Below are 26858 nucleotides of genomic sequence, written 5' to 3'. Positions count from 1 at the left end.
ATGAGAGACACACACACAGAGAGAGGCAGACACAGGGAGAAGCAGGCTCCATGAAGGAAGCCCGATGTGGGACTCGATCTGGGGGCTCTGGGACCACGCCCTGAGCCAAAGGCAGACGCTCAACCGCTAAGCCCCCCGGGGGGCCCCTAGGCAATAGTTTTTTAGATATAACACATAAAGCACAAGCTACAAAAAAAATGTTAAATTGGATTTCATCAAAATTGAAAACTTTTTTCAAAAGATACCTTTAAGAAGGCAAAAAGACAATTCACAGAACGGGAGCAAATTTTTGCATATCATCTATCTGATCAGGGGCTTATATCTAGAATACAGAAAAACCTCTTGACAATAATAAAATGACAAGTGACCTAATCTAAAAATGGACAAAGGGCCTAAATAGATATTTCTCCAAAGAAGACATACAAATATCCAATAAGCATATGAAAAGATGCTTGACATCATGAACCATTAGGGAGATGCAAATCAAAACCACAATGAAACACCACTTCACACCCACTGGGATGCCTACAATAAAAAAGACAGATAATAACAAATGTTGACAAGGGTGTGGAGCATGGAACCATGGCGTACTGGTGACAGGAATGGAAAACGGTGCATTTCTACTGCTTTAGAAAACAGTCTGGCAGTTCCTCAAAAGATTAAACACTGAGTGCTATATGACCCAGCTATTCTACTCCTATATGTGTATACCCAAGAGAAATGAAAACACGGGGCTACACAATAATTTGTATACAAGTGTTCACTGCAGCATGATATGTAACAGCTGAAAAGTGGAAACAATCCAAGTGTCCATCAACTGATGAATGATTTAAATAAAAATGTGGAATATAGTTGACCCTTGAACAACATGGATTTGAACTGCACAGTCCACTTACATGTGGATTTTTTTTTAATTTATTTATGATAGTCACACAGAAAGAGAGAGAGAGAGAGAGAGATAGGCAGAGGCACAGGCAGAGGGAGAAGCAGGCTCCATGCACTGGGAGCCCGACGTGGGATTCGATCCCGGGTCTCCAGGATCGCGCCCTGGGCCAAAGGCAGGCGCCAAACCACTGCGCCACCCAGGGATCCCGTGGATTTTTAAAATAAATACAGCACAGCACTATAAATGTATTTTCTTTATGACTTTCTTCAACATTTTCTTTTCTCTAGCTCACTTTATTATAAGAATACATATACATGTAATACAACATACAAAATAGATGTTAACTGACTATTTTATGGATAAGGCTACTGGTCAACTATAGGCTATTAGTAGTTAAGCTTTGGGGGAGTCAAAAGTTATCCACAGATTTGTGACTGTGCAGGAGGTCACTACCCCTAACATCCCCCCCACTGTTCAAGGGTCGACCAAATAGGATTCAGCAAATAAAGGAATGAAGTTAGGATACATGCTATAACATGGAAACCCTGAAGATATTGTAGTAAGAGAAATCAAGCCAGTTACAAAAGACCGAATATTATCTGATTGCATTTCCAGGAAATGTCCACAACAGGCAAATCCATAGAGATAGAAAGTAGACTAGTGGTTGCCTGGGGCTGTGGGCCTGGGAGAAATGGGGAGCGAGTGCAAGGGGGTGTGGGATTCTTTCAGAGGGTGATACTGTTCTAAAGTTGATTGTGGTGATAGTTGCACAGTTCTGTGAATAGAGTAAAAACGACTGCATTTTAGGTTTTAAAAGATACTGTGTGAATTATATCTCCATAAAACTATTATCAAAAAGATACCACTAAGAAAAATAAAAAGATAAGTCACAGGCTGGGAAAATATATTTGTAAATTATATCTGATAAAAACAATTGTGGGTCTTTGCAGTGATTTTTTAAAATTTGACACCGAAAGCTAAGGCAACAAAAACAAAAACAAGCAAGACTACATCAAAAGTAAAAAGCTTTTGCACAGTGAGGAAACCATTGAAAAGCAACCTACCAAATGGGACAAAATATTTGTAAATCATACATATGATAAGGAAATTAATATCCAAAATAGATAATGAGTTCATACAACCCAACAGCAAAAACAAAAACAATCTAATTAAAAAATGGACAGAGGAACCAAGCATTTTTCCAGAGAAGATATACAAATGGCCAACATGTATGTGAAAAGGTGCTCAAAATCATGAATCATCAGGGAAATGCAAATCAAAATCACAATGAGATATCACTTCACACCTGTTACCAAAAGGTGTGGTTATAAAAAAGGTAAGAGACACATATTGGTGGAGACATGGAGAAAAGGAAACTCCTGTGTACTACTGGTGGGAAGGTAAACTGGTGCAGCCACTACAGAAAACAACATAAGAAGTTCTTCAAAATATGAAAAGAAAGTGAAAACAGGATCTAGAAGAAATATCTGCACTCCTATGTTTATTGCTGCATTATGCACAGTAGCTAAGATATGGAAACAACGTAAGTGCCCATCACAGATAAATGGTCAAACAAGATGTGGTGTATTATGTACAATGGAATATTATTCAACCATTAGAAAGAATGTCCTGCTGTTTGCAACAATTATGGATGGAATCTGAGGGCATTATGTTAAGTGAAATAAGCTAGAGAGAAGACAAATACTGCAGTCTCACTTCTATGTGGAAACTAAAGAGTCAAACTCACAGAAACAGTAGAAAAGTAGTTGGGGCTGAGGGCTGAGGAAAATAGGGAGAGGATGGTAAAAGGCTACAAACTTTCAGCTGCAACAGAAATAAGGTCTGAGGATCTGATGTAAAACATGGTGACTATAGTTGAGAACACTACAGTGTATCTGAAATTTGCTAAGAGAGTAAAATTTCAATGTTCTCACACATATAAAAAGACAAATATGTGAGATTATAGATATATTAATTACCTAGATAGAATCATTTCACCATGTATGTGTAATATTAGGTCACCCCAATGTACACTTTAAATATCTTACAAATTAATGTGTCAAAAAGTGGAAATGAAAAAAAAAAGAACTAAACTAAACAAACAAAAAACAAACTTGTGTCCAGAACACATAAAAAACTCTTGCAGCTGAATAATAAGAAGATAAACAACCCAACTACAAAACAGGCAAAGATTTGAATAGATAGGGCAGCCCCAGTGGCGCAGTGGTTTAGCGCCGCCTGCAGCCCAGGGCGTGATCCTGGATCGAGTCCCACGTCGGGCTCCCTGCATGGAGCCTGCTTCTCCCTCTGCCTGTGTCTCTGCCTCTCTCTCTCTCTCTGTGTCTCTCATGAATAAATAAATAAAATCTCTTTAAAAATTAAAAAAAAAAGATTTGAATAGATATTTCATTGAAGTTGTACAAATGGGCTCATAGTCACATGAAAAATGCTCAACATGAGTTATCAGTAGGGAAATGAAAACTGAAATTACAATGAGATACCACTTATCTACTGAAATAGCTACAATCAAAAAGACTAACAGATATGGAACAACTGAAACCCTTGTAAACTGCTGATGGGGGCGATCCCTGGATGGCTCAGCAGTTTGGTGTCTGCCTTCGGCCCAGGGCGTGGTCCTGGAGTCCCGAGATTGAGTTCCACATTGGGCTCCCTGCGTGGAGCCTGCTTCTCCTTCTGCCTGTGTCTCTGCCTCTCTCTTTCTCTCTCTCTGTTTGTCATAAATAAATAAATATAATCTTTTTTTAAAAAAATAAATAAACTGCTGATGGGACTGTAACATGGTACAACCACTCTGGAAAAGTTTGGCAGTTTCTTAAAATGGTAAACATAAGCTTACCATATAACCCAGCAACCTGACTCTTACCTGCCCAAGAGAAATGAAAACATATGCCTACCCAAAACTTGTACACAAATGTCCATTGGCTACAGTTTAATAGGCCAAAAGTGGAAATAACCAAAAGTTGATTGGTGGATGAATTAACAGAATGTGGTTTATCCATACAGTGGAATATTATGAAATCTTTTTGCTATTTTTGCTATTGTTTAACTTCACAATATTTCCCAGTGACAAACACATTCTATTTTGTGAAATATTTTATTTCTGCCAGTGCTTATAAAATATTTATTACTATTTATTTTTTTTTAGGGTATGTGTTTTTTTTCCCCAATATCTCAGGAATCCTGTTTTGGTTAGATAATGTTATCATGTATTAATCATTGCATTTTAGGGAACCACCTCCACCTTTATCCTATACTCATCATCATTCTCTACTTTTTTGGCCATTTTTAGGTGGAGAGGGGGCAAATAATAAAGTATAAAATTCACTCTGGTTTGGAAAGTGCTTATGAACAAACAGCCAGATCTAGCAGTCCTAGCCTCAACCCAAACGAGACAATGAAGCTAGGAAAGAGGTAAGAGAGTCTGTAGAGGGGTGCCTGGGTGGCTTAGTTGGTTAAGTGTCTGCCTTCGGCTCAGGTCATGATCCCGGGGTCCTGGGATCGAGCCCTGCATAGGGCTCTCTGCTCAGTGGGGAGCCTGCTTCTCCCACTCCCTCCGCCTTCTACTCCGCCTGCTTGTGCTCTCTCTGTCAAATAAATAAAATCTTTAAAAGAAAAAAAAGAATCTGTAGAAAAGCAAGAAAGCGTGATGCAGGGCAGCCTGGGTGGCTCAGCGGTTTAAGCGCCCAGGGCGTGATCCTGGAGACCTGGGATCGAGTCCCACGTCGGGCTCCCTGCATGGAGCCTGCTTCTCCCTCTGCCTGTGTCTCTGCCTCTCTCTCTCTCTCTCTCTCTCTCTCTCTGTGTCTATCATGAATAAATAAAAAATAAAAAAAAGAAAGTGTGATGCAGTGGCATGGCTTTGTAGGAACGTCCTATGAGCCAGTACAATTTGGGACACAGGAGATCACAGAAGTGGTGGACACTGGTGAAGCCAGGACCTTTTTGGGGCCTCCAAGAGCTGAGAGGCACAGACTCAAGATCAATGCCTGGTTTGCTTGGACATCAAGGAAGGACCCCATGCACTCCAGCAGCCAATGGTTTTCCAGCTGCAGAGGCAATGAGCCTCAAGTTATCTCTCTGTCATGGAAGAGTTAAAGCCTCACTGAGATCATGTGTGCACCTTGGCTGCTAGAGAAGCCGATGAGTTCAGCTGCCTCAGTTGCAGAGCGAGGAGAGAACCAGGCCTGGCCACAAGCAAAGGACATAACAGCCTCAGCATATATCAAGTTGGAGCTGTGGATACTCCTTCCCTGATGCCACAGCGCCCAGCACTAGTTCCCCAAGGCATAGCACCCATTTCTGGGGCGGGAAGGGTGATAAGAATCTGAGATGACTAGCTTCAGAGTTTGCCTGGAAATGCCCAGACTCTGTCCAGCTGAGACAGCAAGCACTCAGGAGGGAAATGAAGTCCAGTTCAAGATTTCTTTTTTGCTTACCTGAGCATGTGGCCTGTGCAATTCACTCACTTCACTGTGTGACAGTTGTCTGTCATCCCCGCAGAGGGCCGACCCAGCATCAAGCACATGGCAACTATTGAATAAATCTCCCTCAGTGAGATCTGGGCCAAGCACCGCTGCCTGAGGACTGAATGTCAGAGTCGCAAGACCCAAGATAAATGACTAGGTTGCTTTTTAAGAACATGAAACTGAACCTCCGCAAATATTTTAATAGGAAAATTATGATGGGGGATGAGGCCAAAGGGATGCCCGAGGTGGCCAGCCACACGTGGCTGAAGCTCTAGGATCAGGAAATGAAACTACTGCCCACCATCAGCTTGAAAAGAATCAGGCCTTCTTCCTGGGATCAGTGCCCAGGATGTGCTTTCTGAGAAGATGAAGAACAGACTCCAGAAGCTGTCTTTGTTCAGAGCAGTAGAAAGAGAAAGGTGAAGACTGCCAGGAAGGCACAATTTTCCCCAACGGATCTCAAGTACCAGCCCTGGGCTTTAGGGCCACGTTGGATTAAAACAGTGTGAGGATGGAACTGTCCAGAGCTTTCTGTGAATTCTGGCTCCAGCAGAGCAACACTGGTTTGGCATCCTGGTAGGTCAATAAATCACAACCGTCCTGGGAGAGGCACAAACCACAGCCAATCGATATTCACATACTTCAATCAGGCCCAAGGCCACAGCTTCAGGAAAGCCTTCAGACTAGCGTTGGTCTTGGAGGAGGTATACGCTGGTGCAAAGATGTCAGTGATGGGTGACAGCTGCTTCAATCTATAGGAGGCCTGCGCTCTCCCTTGCCTGAAGGCCTCTCTATCAGGAGCCCTATGACTGCCCCAGTGTGGTCAGATTAGCTCCTGCTGCTCCTCTAGGCATTTGCTTCATTGTCACCTCCTCTAGGGTCAAATCAAGTGTTCCTGAGATGCTCCCCAGAACTCTGAACAGCATCAACCTCACCTCTCAAATTTTATCTTCCTTACCATTGTGCTTAGCACATGTAAATGCTTAATAAATGTTTGTTAAATGACAATGAGGTGTATCAAGTTTCTGATCCCTTTTCTTCTGTAATGGAAAGTGGGAACGTAGCCAGAGCAGGCAATAATCTCCAGGGAGCACTAAATCTATCAGTCATCGATAAAGCTTTGTGTGAGATACTTAACTAGATGAGTAAATGCAGTGGGCAGACCTCTGAGGCGGCCTCCAATGACCTTGTCCCCTGTTGTCACACTCCTGTGTAATCCCCTCCCTCGTGAATACATGCTGGGCGCAGCAGTGACTGTTGCTCTGGAGTCGTGTGAATGGGATGTCACTTCTGAGATTAGCTTATTAAAGACTGTGACTTATGTCTTGCCCATATACTCTTTCCTTTTTGCTTGTTCAGTCTAATGAAGTCAGTGCCATCTTGTGAGCTGCCCTGTGGAGAGAACCACATGACAAGAAACCGAAGCAGCTGCCAGCCACCAGTTGAATGATGGACCTCAGTCCAGCAGTCCATGAAGAATTGTGCCAACAACCATGTGAGCTGCTGAGCCTAGAGATACCTGTAGCCTTGTAAGAGACCCTGACCCTCAGCTCGCCTTCAGCTAGACTCTAGGCCCAGAGAAGCTGTGAGATAATAAATATTTGTTCTACAAAGCCACTGGGTTTCGGGGTACGTTGTACAACAATAGGTAACTCATATGCTCAGGCTGATTTTCTTCATCCATTACTGGGGCAGTTTCATCTGAAGGACATTTGATTGAGAAGGAATAGAAGGGAGGGTTTTGGAATATGAGAGTCCCAGCCCAGAGGCCCTCCTGAAAGGCCAGAGACCCAGGGAAAGAGGGCTGTGGATTAGAATAAAGGTAAGAATATATAATCAAAAAACATTTTACCTGATCAGAGAACATGCCTAAGTTCCTGAGCAAATGAGCTTGTCCTGACGCTGGACAATAATCATAGCTTTGTCAATAATCACAGGCCCTGGAGATGATTTCTCTGCTGTAAATTCAATGACTTGGAAGAGGAGGGAGAGCTGCAGGCTCTGAGATGGAATCCTAGCACTCTCTACTGCTTTGGAGTGGACACGTAAAGAGAGTGTGGTTCAGCGGGAAGGGCATGGCTTAGAAATTGGGAGACCTGAGATTTTCTTTGGATGGTATAGCACGTGCATTTTAATTTTTCCGGGGCACAGTCTTCTCTTTTGCAAACTGAGTGACATCAAGTAGATGATCTCTGAAGTATTTTTCAGATTTAAAATTCTATGATTCCATGACTTTTTGCCAAGTTACCTCATCTCAGAAGTAAGTGTCAAGTCATCACGGCTTTGCTTTGGTCAGAATCGAGCTGTCTGTGAAGGATCCTCTGAGGGCTCTCAGCAACAGTCTCAGGGTCACAGAATGGCATGTTCTCTATCTGACTTCCCTTTCTCACGAGTGAAGTCAGTACCAAAGATGCTGCCCATTTAGGCTCATGCAAATGAAGCCCATGAAGAGGTACAGGGAGCACGTGACTGTAACGAGGACAGGACTAGCTCAAGACAGAGGCAGTTTCGATAAGGCCCTTCTAGTTACATGACCACAAGCTGGAGTATGCTTGGAGTGCAGAGCAGCACTCGGGATGCTGACAGTCACCTATGGTCCTGGTTAGAGTCTGTCCATTCTCTGCCCTCTCAACAGGTCTGGGCCAGACAGATACACTAAAAATCAAGCTGGAGCAATGCAATGTGAAATTTCACCTGGTCTCAAAAGCACAGATTGGATTTTACATTCAGGTGGGCAGGATCTCCCCATGAAGAATGCCAAGCACTCCACTTGCTATAAAACCAATCTAGAATAAATGACATGGGAGGACACTGGGGGCAGCATTACAGTCGGAACATGGGGATCATGGGGAACCTGAATCACACAGAAATCAGTAAAGTTGGAGGAACTTGTCAGATAGCTCCAGGGGGTGGGGATAAGCTGTCCAATGAAAGTATAAAACAATCTTGCACCACTGGTTTGAGCTGCCTGGGGAAGCTATGAAGGTCTGCAAACTGCTACTTGGTGTTTCATGGTTTCCTGATGCAAAAGACAGTGGGATCTTGTGGTGATACAACCTATAACAAAGGCTTGAATGAATGCAGCATGGGCCAGTCACCAATAACTGAACACAATAAATGCCCTGTAGCTCAGGTTCTCTGAATACAGAGGTCCCTTGTAGTTGGAAACAATTCTGCTGGAAATACAGAGCTGGAGAAATTTACAGTCTGAGAAGCTCTTTGGTCTGCTGGTTCTTCACTTCTAAATCAGCAAAGACTCTGAGAACCTGAGAAAGTTAGGTATCACATTCCAAGAAAGAGATTCAGAAATTATGCTTATAATTTCAGAATGTTCATCACCCCAAGAAAATAGCCTCTTTTTAAATCTAACATTCATTTTACATTTGAAGAGACTGAGGCCTAGAGAGGTCACAGGGTTCCAAATAAATGAGCAGAAAGGCTAAGACTGGTACCTGGGTCTTCTAATTGCCTCAAACTGCCAGGAGAGTCCAAAGCATAGCATCGTGTTGCTGAGGCCAGAAGGAACACGGATCGGTTGAGACCTCTCACAACTGAAGCTAACCATGATCCTCAACAGAACAATTAATTTCCAATAAGAGTGAGAAATGTGAGAAAGGAGAGTACAGTGATTACCACTTAGTCTCTTGTCTGTGACACAGATCGAATACTGGAGCCAAAGGAGGTGCAGAGAATGCCAGGGAAGGTGACGTGAGGACACTGCAAGCAGAGACAGGAGCTCACAGGCCGTGGCAGGGAGAGCCGGCCACAGAGGGAGAAAGGCACTGTCTTTAGCAGGGGAATTATTTGTACCACACTCAACTGTGTTTAGACATCCCCAGCATGGTGCTTGGCACACAGTAGGGGCTCCATAAATACTATTTCCTTCGCTTTTTTTTCTTCATGGGACAGATATGAATTTTTTTCATATCTCCTTAGTACATGTTACAGTCAGGTAATCAAGCCCAAAGTGGCACAAAGCCTGATTTTGAGTTAATACCCTCTATGGAGCATTGATAACTGTATCCTCTGCACACACAGCCTCAACTGCAAGTCTGAGCTAAGCTGTTATCATGGTAACAGAAGGAGACACTTTAGTCTCCATCTCTCTCTCTGACTCATGGACACCTGCCAGGTAGCAGATGGCCTTTGTGGACAATTACCTTCATTTTGCTGCAGTGTATTTAAATTAAACAAACTGGCCTCTTTGCTGCCGATTTTCAAAGGCCCTCTCAGAAAAACAACAACAAAATGCAAAACAAAAACAAAAACAAAAACAAACAAACAAAAAAAAACAACCCTGAGAGAAAGGAGCCGTGAATCTGAAATTTAGGTGAGGCAACCTTGACTGTACAGAGAAATGGGATATATAAAGAATGGACTTTGCACAGATTTTTTTTCCTTCAAGAAATGGTAAAAACAAATCCCACATACTGTTTTGAACTGGTATTGGTGGCTCTGCTAGGAAAATGCAGCCATGTCATGAAACGTGGAAGTAAAAGGAGAGAGGTGGTCACACTGCCCATCAGGCTGCAGGCTTGGAAGTAATGGCCTGACCCAGCATCAGTTCAGGCTGCTGGCAGTCAGCACCAGGGATGAGAGTGGGCAGACAGAGAATGAGGTAGAGGAGATGAGAAAGACAACCACGTGGCAGTGAGCAACGAAGTAGGCTGTGGTTCCCTCTGGGATGAATTAGAAACAGCTACAGAATATGCCCAGAGACCTTCCTATATTAGCAAAGGTGCCTACCTGCAAGCTTAAGTGCGCTGTACGTTTTAAAGGTAAATTTTCCTTCTAAACACGAGAGAGAAGAGCTGAAGAGTTTTAAGATGTGTCTCTTTTCTTTCCACCATGAATACCACGAACACACACATATGTAGGTCTGCTGGAGGACAGGATGGGGCCACCAAAAGTCTGCCACGAGGTCCCTCTACAGAGGGCTGGCACTGTTCTCACATCATTTGAGGAAACTCAGGGCTTACACAGAGCCTGTTACTCACTGTGGTGGCCCGTGCGGTAAGCTGCTGTAGACAGGAAACAGAGACTGGAGCACCGCTGGATATTTATGATTATAGTACGGGCAATGAGTAGAAGGTGATGGTTCTCAGTCTTCATGGTTCTGTCCCTATTCAAGCCAAACTAAATTATGCAGAAGATGAAGCTTCCCTCAAGGTTTCACTGTGTAAGGGGCAAGTGTTTAGCCATCTTTCTTAGTAGAAGGAGGAACACATATTAAGTTCCAGAGACAAAGAATGGCCTGCTAAAACTCACCATAAACCCAAAGATCAAAAGAAGTTGAAATTTAAACTTTCAGATAGGGAAGCTCATAAATTCTAAGACTAGATTACCCTCATTCTGTTTGTTTCTCCTAGTTTGTCCAGCTCTACTTGAAAATGGTATTCCATTAATTCTCATTGAAGGATTTTATTTTTTTATTATTATTTATTTTTAAAAATATTTTATTTATTTATTCATGGGAGACACACACAGAGAGAGGCAGAGACACAGGCAGAGGGAGAAGCAGGCTCCCTGCGGGGAGCCTGATGTAGCACTTGATTCCAGGACCCTGGGATCACGCCCTGAGCCCAAGGCAGATGCTCAACCACTGAGCCACCCAGGTGTCCCTCATTGAAGGATTTTAAAGCCAGTTCTTGATCAGGGACCTCACTTAGCGGGAAATCCCTTTAAAATGAATACTAAATATTCAGATTGCATTATTAGAAACAAAAAGAGAACAGACTGCCAGGAGAGCACGGTCCTTATTCAGACAGCTAAATCAATGATCAGGCAGGCAGCCAGCACCTATCAGTGATATTTTAAAATTCAATGAGTCGAATTTAAATGCTACTTACAGGTATGCAAAACTTGTATGGTGAGGTATGGCACCCCATTCAACACCACCATTCTTTGCTGCGTCCCTGTTGTACATAATACAGTGGTTAGAGTCCAGTTCTGCAGTTAGGTACATCTAGTTTGGATGCCAGCTTTGCCATTTACTAGTAGTCTTGGATACTTAAACTCTCCGCATCTCAGATTCTTCGTATGGAAAATGGAGATATTACCTTTACAAGTTGGTGTGGGTGAACATAAAATGCCTCACACACAGTCTCAATAGAATACTACCTGTTATTATTCTACTTTGAAAGGTGCTGGGGGTTACCAAGGGGCAAAGTCTCCACTCCCAGCAGGCTCACAGTCCCCTGGGCAGGTTAGGCATGTATGCAATTAGCATACAAAGGAGGGTGAAATCCGTGCATTAGTGGAGACACAAAGGAAAAGCATAGAAGCGAGAGAGTGAAACTCTGACCTTCTGGACTGGGGTAAGGTTTCATAGAAGAGGTGGCATCTGAGAGTATCCTGAGGGGTATAATTTCAATCGGCAGAAAAGGCTGGGGAAGGGCAATCCAGGTGAGGGAGGAAAGGCCATGAACACTGGGGGCTGGCCTGGGAGAGGAAGCTGCACACGGGTAAGGAGCGGGGGCTGCTGGGGGCGGCAGGTAGGGGTGGCTAGCAGGTGGGGAATGTGAGGACACATAGTAGGAAAGATGAGTGTGAACTACCATCATCCAGGGCCTTAAATAAATAGTCACCTAGTTTATTTACTAGGCCAGAGATGGGCAAACTGCAGCCCATGGCCAAATCCAGCTCACCACCACCTGTTTTTTACAGTCCATGAGCTAAGAATGGTTTTCACATTTTGAAATGGTTATGTTTTAAGTGGTTATATAAGTACCTACATAACACCTCTGGTTTGGTTTACCAAGCCTAAAATATTTACCATCTAAACCTTTAGTAAAATGCTTGTTGTGCCCTCCTGGGGGCTGGTGGCACAGGGAGCTAGGGGAAGGTTCCTGAGGAGAGAATGGTGTGGCCAGTACAATGTGTGCTTAGGATTCCGGCTCTGGGGCAACATGACAGAGGGACTGAGCAAGAGACAGGACACAAGGAGCCCCAAGTGGAGGCTCTTCCAACAGACCAGGTGACAGAGGATGGAAGCTACAAAGAAAAAAGGCAGTAGGAACTGGAAGGAGAGACACAAGCAGATCTTTGGAGAAAAAAAAAAAAGCAAGTACATGGAGAAGTCTGGAGAGAGTGTGGACACAGAGTGCTGGCAGGAAACATGGATAGAGGAGTGATTTTCAGGGAAAATGTCTGGAAATGGCTCACCATTCAGTCTGTATCTAAACCTCAGACTCAGGGATTCTGAGAATGCCTTGGGGGCTCAGGCTGGTGTTATGGAGGAAAGGTTTCTGGGCTCAGGGCAGTGCTTCCTAACTGGGGGTAGTTTCATCTGCTAGGACCTGCTGGGGGGACAGGGGCAAGCATTGGAATATAGAGGTCAAGGGTGCTACTAAATACCCTACAATGCATAGGTCAATCCCCCACTGGCCCCCCAAAGAGTTATGTGGCCCACAATTCCACAGTACTGAGGATGAGAAACCTGGTCTTGTTTTCCCAGGTGGAAAAGCAAGGGCAGGTCACCCATAGCCTCAGGATAGCTTGGGACCCTCAAGAGGCCCAAGGATAAACTCTCACACATTCTGCATATTTGGAAGATGTCTGGGGGTGGGGGCAGCTCTAGGCCTCATAGTCTTCTAGATTCTGTCTTGGTTTCCTGAGGTCTGAGCTGGTTAAACACAGGAGTTGAAATTTGAAATGTGAAAACAGTGAACAATGAATAAATATTATGTATATTTAAGTTAATAAGAACACATAATAATAAAAGTACTAAAGGATTTATTAAAAAAAATAAAGTACTGAAGGATTTATAGTCAACTCATGGAGCAGTGGTGAGTTGGCATGGATCCTTATTAAAAATACATTAGCTGCAGTTAACTGTGTCTCTGCATTGCCTCTAATTTCACAAAAATGCTTCTACTTTTTTCTTCTCTTTCTCCTTCCAGCTCCCTTCTCCATTCCTCCTTCTCCCTCACCCCCTGCCCCTTCCTTTTAAAGCTATACTGCAGTGCCAAATGACAGTAATTCTACTTGCCAGATTATGATTGGCAGCAAATGGAGAAGAGTGCAAAAGTCCACTGTATCCTTTATGACATGCTTCTTTTAGATGAAACTAAGCAGATGTTCATTTTAACATCAGAACCAGCCCGAGGTCAGCTATAAGACCCCAGAGATTGGTAGAGCATCATGAAGGCTCACAGATCCAATCTTATACAAAAGAGGATGCTAGAGTAGGGTCTAACAGAAAGAGAACACTAGGGATTCTTCTGTGGAAGCCCAAGAATCCCAGAGATAAGCCAAAAGAGAGGGTTTCATGGGAGCAGCTGATGTTTTCTTAGGATGCATTCTTTTGTCTAAACAAGTAGGAGGTAGAAGGATGGCATAAGTCAACACTGACAGAGAAGCTGGTTATTGAAAGAAAGCCCAGATGATGAAGGGAGGGCCAGAAAGTTTCAAAGTCACCAAAGGAGACACCACTCTAATGAACCCAGTTGGTTTTCTGTAGACCCTTCTTGTTTTTTTTTTTTTTTTTAAGATTTTATTTATTTATTCATGAGAGACACAGAGAGGCAGACACACAAGCAGAGGGAGAAGCAGGCTTCCTGTGGGGAGCCTGATGCGGGACTTAATCCCAGAATGCCGGGATCATGACTGAGCTGAAGGCAGATGCTCAACCACTGAGTCACCCAGGTGCCCCAGACCCTTCTTGGTTTATAGCCTTTCTGCATTATACAGACTGGTATCGGTGATGAAAGGATCAAAGGGTCGTGAAGTTGAAGTTAAGATGAGAAAACAGGTTTGTAAAGGCAATGCACATGTTCAGATGGAAAAGAAGTGAGGTTTTGTCAAGAAGGTTCTATGAATCAGAAAAGCAATCCACTCATATGTAATCCAGTAAGACAGAGTAAAGATTTAGTTCCTTCTCCTTCATTGGTTGAAACTGAAGGGGGCTGAGGGTTGGACAAAACAAAGCCTATTTTTCAGAGCTATCTATACTCTACTACTCTACTGAAAATTTTCTTTCCAGGGTTGCTGCTAACTTCCTGATTGTCAAACCCAAGGGCTTCCTTATCTTATTGCCTTGTTAACTTTCACCCTTGTGAAACTTTCTGAGCTTTCACAAGAACCCAAAATCCTACCCTTCCTATCTCTTTTTTCTTCCTTTTCTCTATTATGGTTTTCCCCTAAGGCCTGTGTTTCTGGGGAACCCTAATTTTATGTTGAAGACTTCCGAATCTACAATGCTAGCCATGTTTTCCCACTGAAATTCCAGTTGCAAATCCCCAAATATATATGGTAGACTAGACAAAAGGCTTGACTGTCTGCCTAATCTTTGGAACTCACTATGTTCAAAATAAGGTCAAAATCTCTTTCTTGACTCTGATCATCTCCCCTTTTCACTTCTTCAGTGTACCCATCATTTTTCCAGGTCTTTAGGCTCAGAACCTAGGAAAGTCATCTTTTACTTATTCTTTTCTGTTGATGCTTTGCTGAGACTCAGACTGTAGTATTTTGGGTGAGACAGTGTATCCCAGGAATCCAACAGTCTTCCAAAGGAAGGATAATTTCTCCAGTTTGGTGTGTAGATAATTTTCCTGGAGTTCTTAGAGGATAGTTTTCACATGTTATATGCATTCTGGCCAAGAGAGGAAAAGACATGAATATAGTACAGAAGGGAAATAAAAAAGCAGGTAAGGAAATTTCTCAGTCTGTCATTGATCTGGGGGATGAGAAATAGTGGGGATGCTGCAAAGACTCAAAGTGATTTCCCTTGACATCCTCAGACTGTAAATTCCTGGTAGGTGTTCAAGGTGTTTTGGGAGAGTGAAATGCAAATATTTATTTTTAACATTGTAATGGTATTTCCTCTTTTTGGAAGAAAATTGAATAAAAAATAAAAATGAAACAACTACCAGGTTCCTTTTTAAAATTTATTTTATTTTATTATTTATTTTTTTAAAGATTTTATTTATTCATGTGAGACAGAGAGAGCGAGAGAGAGGCAGAGACGTAAGCAGAGAGAGAAGCAGGCTCCAGGCAGGGAGCCCAATGTGGGACTCCATCCTGGGATTCCAGGATCATGCCCTGGGCCAAAGGCAGGCGCTCAACCACTGAGCACCCAGGCATCCCAACTACCAGGTTCCTATAGTGAGTACAGGAGCAGAGACTGATGAATGAGCCTACTCTGCAGACTTTCACAAGGCAATCTATGTGTAGTTAGCAAATCAGAGAGAGAGTCTACACTTTATACTAGGACCCAGGCTGAAGGTTTGTGGCATAGTCATACAGTACACAACACTGATCTTTGTTTACCAAAAGACATCTGTGGAATTTGCAAACTTTAGGGGGAGAGCAGTGGTGCCTATGGCTCAGGATATCACTGATCTGGCTTGTGTGTGTGTTTTTTTTGTTAAAGATTTTTTATTTTATTTATTCATAGAGACACGCAGAGAGAGAGAGGCAGAGACACAGGAAGAGGGAGAAGCAGGCTCCATGCAGGGAGCCCAACGTGGGACTCGATCCTGGGTCTCCAGGATCACGCCCTGGGCCGCAGGCGGTGCTAAACCGCTGCCCTTGTGTTTTGGTTTTTAAGGTATCACACCAACAATGAAATAATGTTCATACTATCTGAGGGTGGTATATGTGTAGGATTTCTCGTTATCCTCCAAAAGGCCAAGTTCACTGCTTTGAACATATGTGGTAAGAGACTGCTAAATAAATGAATGTCAATTCTTTGCCGTGGGGAAGAAGTAGACTCAGGCTTCTCTTTCAGAGTATGGTGGGGTCAGAGAGTCCAGAAGATTTAGAGGAATGTGAATCTGAATCACTTCCCAGTGAGATTGTGTCCAAAGGTTAAATGAAGCAAGAAGAGGAAATGGTCCATAAGCACACCAAGGGGTTTACCAATAATCTCTTTAATGGACAAAGGAGGTTTTTATTTGTTGTTGTGTAGAGTTTTTTTTTTTTTAAGTACTTTCTCTTAAACTTACAAAGTTAATATTCATGACATTTGTTAGAGTCCTCATGGGTCAACCATGGCTAGCTACATATTGAGTGGCCTTCCTCTGAGCCAGGTCAGAGATGTGGGCTTCTAAGAGCCAGCCCACATCATGCTTTCTCTGGTGTAGTTGTAGTGGGCTATTTGTCTGATTCTGGAAATCAGAAAAGGCAAGGGGCAAGATCCCGCTTGATATCCCAACTTACTGAAGTAAAAAAGAAAGGTTCGCAGTGTGTTAGTGGACTCCCCAAGATTCCTCTAATCACATAATTTTCAGAGTCCCACCTATAATCCTCTGGACCATTACCGTATTACTAATTTGGATCAGAGCCACCCTCATGGAAGCCCCCTATCCTTATCGGTTACTGTCTGAAGTTAGAGTCTTTAAGCCTGACATTGATCTGTATATACCTTTTATATACAGATAAAAGGTAGTGACTTCTAATAGGAGGATTCAGAGAAATGTTCAAGGAAACATCTTTCATGAATAAGCTGTACCCCTTGCCTTGGATAGCTTATTTTATTTGGTGTTAGCAATCCAGCAGTAACATTTCATGGTATTTTATGGTATACTGAGTCATTGTGGAAAATGGAACACTGAGATGTAATTAGAATGAATTTATACTTCTGAAATCTCTCCAGAGTAGGACTGGAGTAGCCTACAGCTCAACTGCACCAATGGCAGAAAATACCATTACCAGCATTACTCGTCAGTCTGTTGTTACCTTAGTGAGCTCCTTTGTAACATGCGGGTGAATCCCATCACCAGGCTGCAGGCATTGGGTTTTGACTAAGCAATGCTCAGAATATTTTCAAGTGATATAAGCAACTATAGATGTTCCACATTTTATAGATTATCTGTATTAAAAAAAGAGAGAGGATGATTTTATTCTACATAGCCCATATCTCTTCTTTAGACAGAAATAAAAATTGAGTTAATAATAATACTAATAGGGGCAGCCCAGGTGGCTCAGCAGTTTAGTGCCGCCTTCAGTCCAGGGCCTGATCCTGGAGACTCAGGATCGAGTCCCACATTGGGCTTCCTGCATGGAGCCTGCTTCTCCCTCTGCCTGTGTCTCTGCCTCTCTCTCTCTCTTTCTGTGTCTCTCATGAATAAATAAATAAAATCTTTAAAAAAAAATAATAATAATAGGGGCACCTGGGTGGCTCAGTGGTTGAGAGTCTGCCTTTGGCTCAGGTCATGATCCCAGGGTCCTGGGATCGAGTCCTGCAACAGGCTCCCCACAGGGCGTCTGCTTCTCCCTCTCCCTGTGTCTCTGCCTCTCTCTGTGTCTCTCAGGATAAATAAATAAAATATTAAAATAATAATAATAATAATAGTAATAATATAGGGGGACCTGGGTGGCTCAGTCCATTAAACGTCTGCCTTTGGCTCAGGTCAAGCTCCCAGAGTCCTAGGATTGAGCCCTGTGTTCGGCTCCCTGCTCAGCAGGGAGGCTGCTTCTCCCTCTCCCTCTGCCCTTCTACCCTGGCCATTCTCATTCTCTTTCTCTCTCTCTCTCTCAAATAAATAAATAAATGAATAAATGAATGAATGAATGAATGAATAAATAAATAAATATCTTAAAAGAATACTAATATATTAGTTTGTTGTTCTAATTCCTTCGGTAACTCTGGAATTCCTTGAAATTCCTTTTTCTACCTTTCTATAAAGGGTTTTTCTGAACCATGATTTGTCTCCTGAATGGGTAGACCTATTGTACAGAAGTACCTTGAACAAAGTGACTACTATAGGTTACTCGAAGCAGTTATGTCCCTTATAATTAATAAAATTACAAATTCACACTGTTTTTTAACTCAAAATCTTGTAAATCTGGTTAATACTGGTTTTCATTCAGCAACTATTTACTGAGTATCTGCTGCACCAGGCTAGCGACTGGGGATACAGTAGTGAAAAAGGCAAAGTCCTTTAATTAGAGTCTGATGATTATTGTGGGCCTGATTAACCCTGACTCAACTGATACAATCTAATTTCTCAGCCTGTTAAACTGTAGGGTATATCGTAGGTTGGAGAGTCACTCAGTGAAGTCTTATCTGAAATAGTCAGGCAGTTCTGCCCTTAATTATAACCCCTGGATCTGAGAAAAGAGAAGAGAAGGAGGAAGGGAGGGAGAGAAAAAAGACAGAATTATCAGCTGAGGTACTGATGCCACTCAAAGCACTGGAGACGTGGCTAAGGCTGAAGGTAGGCCCACAGCTCCAGAGCTGCTAAGTCACAGTCATTACCCATTCCTCTCAAATCCCCCCAAAGCCAAAGTAATCCCTAAAGAAGAAAGAAGCAAGAAGGCAGACTACATGAAAAGTTTTCTATAATGGATTTATAGAGCCAATCTGGGAAGCCTGTCTAGTAAATTCTTCATTGTACAAGTCTCTCACAATCATTTTATTACCCATATAGGATAATACATTTTGATAGGGAAGAAATTAAACTATACCAGCCAGAATCCAGGAAGGAAGAAAGTTACAACTTAGCTCTGTGCTAAATACCTTTTTGTGTCTCACTCAGTAATGAGAGAGACTAAAACAGAAGTGCTAGTTCTAAAGCTTTATATGTCTATGTGTTAAAAATGTTGTTGAATTATATAAAGCCATTCAGTTTAAATTTGAGCTTCAGAGCTGAGCCTTGGGTGGGTCCAGTTTAAACCTGTGATGTAAACAGAGGATATTTAAACCTATATCCACAGAACAGAATGTCTTACCTACACAGTAGTGGAGGAAGATGAGGAAAAAACAATTCATATCAATTCATGCTATGGATGGTCCTATAAGTGTGTGAGGACAAGGTCATGGACTCAGGACCATGGCCATGGAGAACACCCAAGACATACACACAAGCGGTTCATTAGGGGCTAGCTTCAGTGGTCTGGGTCTAGCTTCTTATTTTGCCAACTTCAAGGGGATGAAGATCTCACACAGAATCAAAGGTCACTGAAGGTCCCCTGTCTGCTCAAGGTCAGCTCTTTTTTTAAAAAAATATTTATTTTTTTAAGTAATGCCTACACCCAACATGGGGCTCACACTCATGACCCTGAGATCAAGAGTCACACACTCTACCTACTGAGCCAGCCAGGAACCCCAAGGTCAGCTTTAAATTGACCTGCGAAACAATATACCAAAAATAGCAATTTCTGGTTCTTGCACTCCATGGCAATCCATAATATTTTTTAAAAATAAAATATCTACTGGAAGCTCTACTGCTACCATTAAAATAGACACTCATAATGTCTGTCCTCTTCTGAGAGAGAGTTCTCAGGTAAGGTGCAAAGTACTTCACTTGGAGCTGGTACATTCAGACAGGGATCAGGAGATGCTAGTCTGGGCAGACTGCTTGAGTAAGTTCCCAGCAAGTGGTTTTAGCTGTGACGTGCATCTTTGGGGTATGGAGGAGAGAAGAGAAGGAGAACATTGGTTGTCAGCAATTACAGGTGAGGTAATGCCCTGGATGGGCAGGAAGGAGGTGAGACTGTCAGTGAAACAGTGTGAAAAGGGAGGAAAGATGTTTCCAACACAAGCTCATCCATTCTCCTACTTGTGGTAGGCATTTCCAGCATCTGCTTCTCTGTGGCTTCTAAGCAAACTGGAGGATTATACTTCCATGCCCCCTTGAAGTCAAGTGTGATCATGTGACTTGCTTTGGCCAATGAAATGTAGTGGAAGTGAGGTGTATCACTTCCTGGAAGAAGTGTTTAATGATTGGGCTTGATTTTTCCATCCTCATCTTCTGCTTTACCCATGTGAATGTACCTACTGAGGAAGTGCCATAAGATCAAAGCAATAAACTATGTGTGAATGAGGAAAAAAAACAAACCAAACAGACTTGTTATAGTAAAGCGACTGATATTTCTGGGTTGTTTGCCTATCTTAACCACATAATCTATTTTCTTTCCCTCTTTTTGAAAATCTGTCTCTCCCTTGCTCCTTTCTTGCCTCTTCCCCTCATTCAATCTCTTCCTTCCTTTCTTCTCCCCTTTATTATTTCATTGTCCTAACTGAAAATAATAAAAAATATAATGTATATTCCTATTCTTAATCTAAAACATGGGTCAGTTTGTTTTTTGAAAAAGAAATGAGTAAATTTTTTGATTAAACATTTTATATTTTTCTCTTTTAAAATTAAAGCCCTGAGGTGAATTAAAAATCAGCTTTAGCTTATGTAAAAAAATTTATGCTTTGAAAACCTTACTGTGTTATATAAACATACAGTGTACTATTGTGGATAAGCTGTCAATTGATTTTCTTGTGTGGTTTAAGGGCTTTCTGGAAAAATAAAAACAAACATAAAACTTCCCTAAACACCATGCAACAGCCATGCAGCTCAAAAACCAGAGCTCCCCATGGAGCAGGATCTGAACAGGAAATCACTTAGGTCATAACCAGCCACTTAGTTTTCATTGGTAACTTTGTTACAAAGGCTACTGGAGCTGGAGCATCCAGAAGCCTGTTCAAGACTAAAGGAAATTTGAAGTTATCACAAACACTACACATTTTCATGCACAATCATTCATGACCTGAGGTCATCCCCACAACCCTAAAAGTTGTTTCGAGCAATTAAAGTCACTCTAGACACGAAGCAGCAGAGAATGCAAAAGCAGGAAAATGCAATCGTAGCCTGGCTGATCATGCATATTTAACGAAACACAACAGATGTGTGCTTTAAAAAAAATTCAACAAGCTCTGGTTTTAAGTAAGAACATGCTCTACTAGGTAAACATGATGTGGACTTTCAGGCCATTTTACACCACCAAGGAGAGAACTGCTGAAGGTTTTACACATAACCAACTCTGCGGAGATGAACTTGTGCAGGAAAAAAGTATGGAGCAGTTACAGGAGGGAAAGAAGAACATGCAAAAAGAGCAAGAATCAGGTGGAGAATTCTCAAGTTCACTTACTGCCTGCTTTTGTTCTTCCTCCTAGAAATGTTGAAGATGGAAAAAAGGCAGAGGGAAAAAGGAGAGAGATTAATGCCCATCACCACAAACTTTTGGAAGAAATGAGAAGAATCCAGCAAACCAGGCCAGGCCCATGGGTTCTGAGACCAAAGACCTCGTCCACTGTCAGAGCACCATCATCTGGACAGAGTGAAGGGCAGGCCTCTGCCCCACCCAATTCACCCAGCGCTAGCTTCTAGAGCTGGGAAACCATCTAATCCAACTTCCTCATTTACAGACTGAATGGGCCTGACTTGACTGAGGTCACATAGTTATTTAGGGTAAACTAAAGGAAATAGCTCAACTAGGCCTCAAAAGCCCAATAATCATTCAAGCTCACCATCTCTAACATTCTTGTGTGTTCTCTAAGTTTCCCTAAGCCAGCAGTCCTCAGAGCAGCAGTGGCACCTGGGAACTTGTCAGAGATGCAAATTCTGGGAGCCGGTCAAGCCCACCTGAATCCAAACTCTTGGGGTGGGTGGGGCACAGCAACGTGTTTCAGAGCCTTTCAGCTGATTCTGATGCCTGCTAGTTTGAGAGCCACTGCCCTAGAAACTTCCCCCAAACTAACAATTTCACCTGACTACAGAGTCTTTTAGTCCCCTCCTTTTCACTGGCTTTTGGGTTGCTTTGTAGGTTTTTTCCCCCAAGGATGCAAATGTATCCCCCTTTCTCCAATAAACTCAAAACTGCTTCAGGGCTCTGAGAGGCTTTTGAAAAAAAGCTCTTGACTTCAGTTTCTAATTCAACACAGGTTCCTTTTGTACTTCTTATGCATAAAGCACTGAAAACATGAAGCTAAGGTGTGGCCTCCCAGTGGCAGCAGACAGAGTGGGTGCATGCCAACTCCCAGCTACCAGAATGCATCCCTAGGAGGAAGCACAACAAGGACGAGATAAACACTTCTGAATTTCTCTCTCCTCAGCCCCTGGTTCTTCAGCGAATCTGTCTTTTAATGGGTCTTTGGGCTTCCTCTTTCTGTGCCCATCAGGGTAACTGTGGTCAGGGAGCCTCTGCTCTTTGCCCCCAGTGTGCAAATCTAAAAGCTGCTGCGATGGTTCTATTTAAATCGGATCCATCCGTGCAGGCAGTCTTCACTGAACATGTGTGTAGGAGGTCTTAGGGATGGACGAGTGCTTCTGCTTTCACAGAGTCTGCAGATCTGAAGGCAATGGTGAGACTTCAGAAAATCTCACTGATTACAAAAAGGAGAGAAGAGGTAAAGAATTTGGAAAAAAATAATTTTGGTCCTGCAAGGGAGAGACATGGACTAGGAATTATTTATTTTTTAAAAGATTTTATTTATTTATTCATGAAAGACTCACAGAGAGAGAGAGGCAAGAGACACAGGCAGAGGGAGAAGCAGGCTCCATGCAGGGAGCCCGACATGGAACTCAATCCCGGGTCCCCAGGAACACACCCTGGGCCGAAGGCGGCACTAACCACTGAACTACCGGGGCTGCCCTGGACTAGGAATTAAACGGGCATCAAGAACTCTCTTAAGGAGACTCCAGCTCTGCACAAGAAGATGTGCTTAATAATCAAAGCCAGCTGCTAGATGCCTGACCATACCTATGCTTACAGGCCTCCAAGCAAAGAGGGGCCCTGGGCAGGAGCCGAGTTAGCCTTAAGCAGTTAGCACCTTTCAGCTTTTGCATCTGGCATGCAGGGCTCTGGTTAGAAGGGATTAGAATTCTGCAATTGGGCGGAGATCTCCCTTCCTGGCCAGGCTTCCCTGTCAGAACACTTTTCTTCCATTCACTAGGCAAGGCAAACAGCCATAGGAAGAGTTATTAAACAATTTAAAAAGTATTTTTCTTGCTGGCACTAAGTGTTGAAATGGACACTGAGATAGTGGGGGAGGGATGAGCTGATCCTGACAGGCTGAAATTGCAGCTGAGGTCAGAAGACCAGGACAAAAGTTCTCAGAGCTGTTTCTAAGACACCTCCCTATTTCCTCTGCTTTCTCCAGGTTTGGTATTGGAGGTAACATTGCTTTGGCTCAACAGAATAGGGGAATTTCAGAGAGCAATGTTTCATGTTTGCACATCTGGTGACTCTGCTAGGGAGAGTCTGTCCAAGGACATGACATCATTACAATGTGCAGTGGACACGTGTCAGGTTAGGACGGGAGGGGTGTACAGGGGCGGGAGCCTTTTCTGCTATGCACTGGGATAGACAGACGGGGATGGGCTTTGATAAAGTGTTCCTTAGGATGGTGTCATAGTATTTGAACTTGCACAAGTTGCTCAGATAAAGCCTTGGAAGGCTCTGTCAACACAGAAAACAGTGCAGATACAAGGTCTTAGAACCTTTTGGTTATTAGCCAGTAAGCTGTGGTCAGAAAACGCTGATTGGTGGCAAATGGTGAAGGAACCAAGTTGATTTAAAGGAAGCCCTAATACTTTGACTAAAAAGTGCACATCTAGAAATGCTTCTGTCTCCTAAAAACATGTGAGGCTTTTCCACGTGGGTGGTGTCTGGCTAGGTGGCCAAATCCTGCCATAACCACTGCAGTTGTCTATGTGAAAATTTACATCCCAAACTTCATTTGCAAATGAGGTTGAAATCCCAAACTACAGATTTTACCTGGTGACTGTCTCAAAAGCAATATGAGAAAAATGAAACATGAGGTGGAAAAATATTGGGAACATAATTTAGAAAGTGAAACACCAACATGCAATCACTTCAGGATGAAAAAAGTTTGAGGAAGGTTACCTATACACATGAATCAGGGAAAAGATGTAAGGAAAAGATACAGTCTAACCCTGGGTACCTGGGCATCAGTCTATATTATGTCATTAAAAACAACAACAAACTAGTAAGAAGGTCCTGATACTCCTTGGTGCCAGGGGCTGAAACTTACTGATCACCAAATACCTAAACGTGATACTCAGGAACCAATATTTTCTTGCTGAATAAATGTATGATTACCTTTTACTCTGCCTTATTCCCAAAAAGGGTTTTAAGATTATTGTTGAATGAATTAATAAGCAATGGTAACACTTCATATGTTTACTTTCTTAAATTATCATTTTTCAGATAAACAGACAATGTACATTATATTTCACTGAAGAAGTAGAAAGAAGTCACTGTGAAATGGAAATTTACTATGTGGTGTATTTTAATTTATGAGTATCTCAGACCATGTGGTTTGATTGTCCATTTGACTAAGTGCTTACAGCTGTTTTATGAGAATTAAATGCTAGCAGACTGAACATCAATGAAGGCAGGACAGTGCTTTGAAATTAAAATTAGGATTCTAAAGCATACTTTTATTATGGGTTGGTGAATATTTTTAATAGTAGGAAAGCATCTTTGACATTTTCATGGAAGTCACTGATTCCTATAGATGACCTTGTAGGAGTGTATATAATACACAAATTAGGATTGTTCTATCATCCTTTTAGGAAGCCGGACACTAAAGGTGTGAGATTTTCAACTGTAAATTCTAATCAGTGGATAAAAAGACAACATTCCTGGTCTGTGTTGCCAATTCTTCCTCCCAGTCTGAACGACCTCAGCCTATCAGGTGAGTAAATTATAAGACATTTAAGAAGCTGGCAGGGGATTCTACAAAACGGAGCACTAGGATCCTGCTTATTTTACTGAAATCATAACTGTAAGTTAATAGCTAGAAATAGAAAGAAATTCAGGGCTTGGGATCAGAGTTCCAGGCATCAGCTCATTCTGCTTAGCCCTTGAACACAGGTAAGAGAAGTGAACTACAAGGTCAAGTGAGATACATGGGGCTCTGAAACATGTACTCTAAGGAACCGAGGGCCACCCAGCTGATGAGAAAGCACACCGTGGTACTTTGGGGAGATATATTCTGACCTCCCTTCAGTTTGCATAAACCTTTTGCCTTTTACAAAAATTACCCTAGCGTACCTTCCCATCTATGTTTGGGTAATGTCTGAGAGCACCTTACTAAAAGGAGTTTGACACAGGCGAGGAGTGGGTGGATCCCCTTACCTCCTGCCTAACAGGGGACTCCCCTCACAATGGTAGGGCTTTCAAAGCCCCACATGGCTCCAGATGTTACACCAGGCAAGTGTATTTAAGTACATCTCTGCTGTCTTGAGTGGGTGGTGGGGTAGGAGGTGCTGGATACTTGACAACTATTAAAGGGATTTGGGCCAGCTTTTATGTGTAAGATTTTCTTTAAACAAGACCCACTTAGACATGTAATATTTCTCAGGTGAAATTCTGTTAAAAGGGTTAATGGAGAAACATGTTCCATGCAAAACAACTCAAATACCCAGGACCAAAGTTAGGGGAAAAGAAAAAAAAAAAAAAACAAAAAAACCCTCAGCTCAAGACTAAAAGAAGCAATTGTCTTGAGCAAGTCACAAGTCAGTTTAAAACACAAACACTACATTTACCCAAGTTGCTAATACCACTAGCCTCATTATGAAGGGACTCGTTTAGAATAGAGAATTTGAAGAAAAGTCTCCAAGCTGATGTTTTCTTGAGCCGCCAACCCTAGTCTGGACCCTCGTCACTCACTTCAGGCTAGATGATTATATTTGTCTCCATTTCTCAGTTAGTTTCTCCCCTCTCTAATCTGCTCTATGCACTTTCCCAAACTATTATTTCCAAAACCTTCAATAAGTCCCCCACCACAGGATTAAATCTACTCCCCTCAGCCTGGCTTTTGAGGTAATCCACACTTTGTGATTTCTACTCTGGCTGCTAACTCTGTGTTGTACCACAAAATACAGTGGCTTCACAGCATAGACACAGAGACCTCAGGAATTAACAGCAAGAACAGATGTGCTTTGGTATTGCTGCTCCGTATCTGGGTAAATATTTCTGTTGAATGCCAGTAAAACTGTCTAGGTGAGGACATTTAAATGCCAAGCGTGCCTCTCTCTCCTCTGGGGTATAGGGGTCATAACATATTCTTCAACAAAAATAGATCGTGAGACCTGCATCATCCCAGAGTTATTTAAGCCCCAATATAACAAACCTAGAACAGAGATTGTGCTATGTTGTTTCCCCTAATAAAGTTATTAATTAGAATTAGTCTGATCAGCTTGGTTTGCTGCTGCAATACTTACTAAATTGGACACTTAATCATTGTTAAGCATTGGTGTGGAATATTTGAAATCTTAAGAGAAGCTTTAAATAGCTGAGAAATATTCACTTAGAGTTACTATCCTGTTTACAAATCTTTATATTTGTTCATAAAAGCAACGATTCAAGGACATGACTCTAGTTCCAGTTACTCATTTTTTATAATTAGGCTGCACATTAATTTAGATGACTTTCTGGATCATGGCTAAACTCTATGGGCGGCAACATTTCAGCCTTTAGCTGCATCCTGTTCTGGCACCACAGGGGAGGCAGCAGCTGAGCTGTAAGTGAAGGGTAGCTCAGCAGCTGAGGTGAGGGCAGGTGGGGAGGCTGGGAGGCGGGGAGCAGGCCAGGGTTCTCATACCTTCAGCAGCTTCATCAGCCCTTCCAGCTGAACCATCAGCTCGCGCCTGCTCTCCTGTAGCGCCGACATTCTCTGCTCCAGCTCATCTTTCCTCTGCCTGTCCAAGAGGAAAAGCCCATCAGAAAGGAAACTCTGAGGA

At 42.6% G+C, this 26858-nt stretch overlaps 1 protein-coding gene across 18 annotated transcripts in view; it reads right to left on the bottom strand.

Annotated features, from left to right (window-relative positions):
- The window catches only part of DTNB (dystrobrevin beta), a 251457-nt gene that overhangs the window by 11395 nt on the left and 213204 nt on the right, over positions 1-26858 (bottom strand). For 13 of the 18 annotated variants that reach the window (XM_077843868.1, XM_077843882.1, XM_077843874.1 and 10 more), the window contains 2 exons: positions 26720-26816; positions 21238-21258 (listed from right to left, as the gene is read on the bottom strand). In XM_077843868.1, the coding sequence (XP_077699994.1) occupies positions 21238-21258; positions 26720-26816 (118 nt within the window). The remainder of the gene's footprint in view (positions 1-21237; positions 21259-26719; positions 26817-26858) is intronic. The other 5 variants (XM_077843872.1, XM_077843878.1, XM_077843883.1 and 2 more) reach the window with 1 other exon arrangement.

Source organism: Canis aureus, chromosome 12, assembly GCF_053574225.1.
Source record: "Canis aureus isolate CA01 chromosome 12, VMU_Caureus_v.1.0, whole genome shotgun sequence".
NCBI classification, from domain to species: Eukaryota; Metazoa; Chordata; class Mammalia; order Carnivora; family Canidae; genus Canis; species Canis aureus.
The sequence above is the reverse complement of the archived record's forward strand: the minus strand, read 5'-3'. Positions and strand labels throughout refer to the sequence as shown.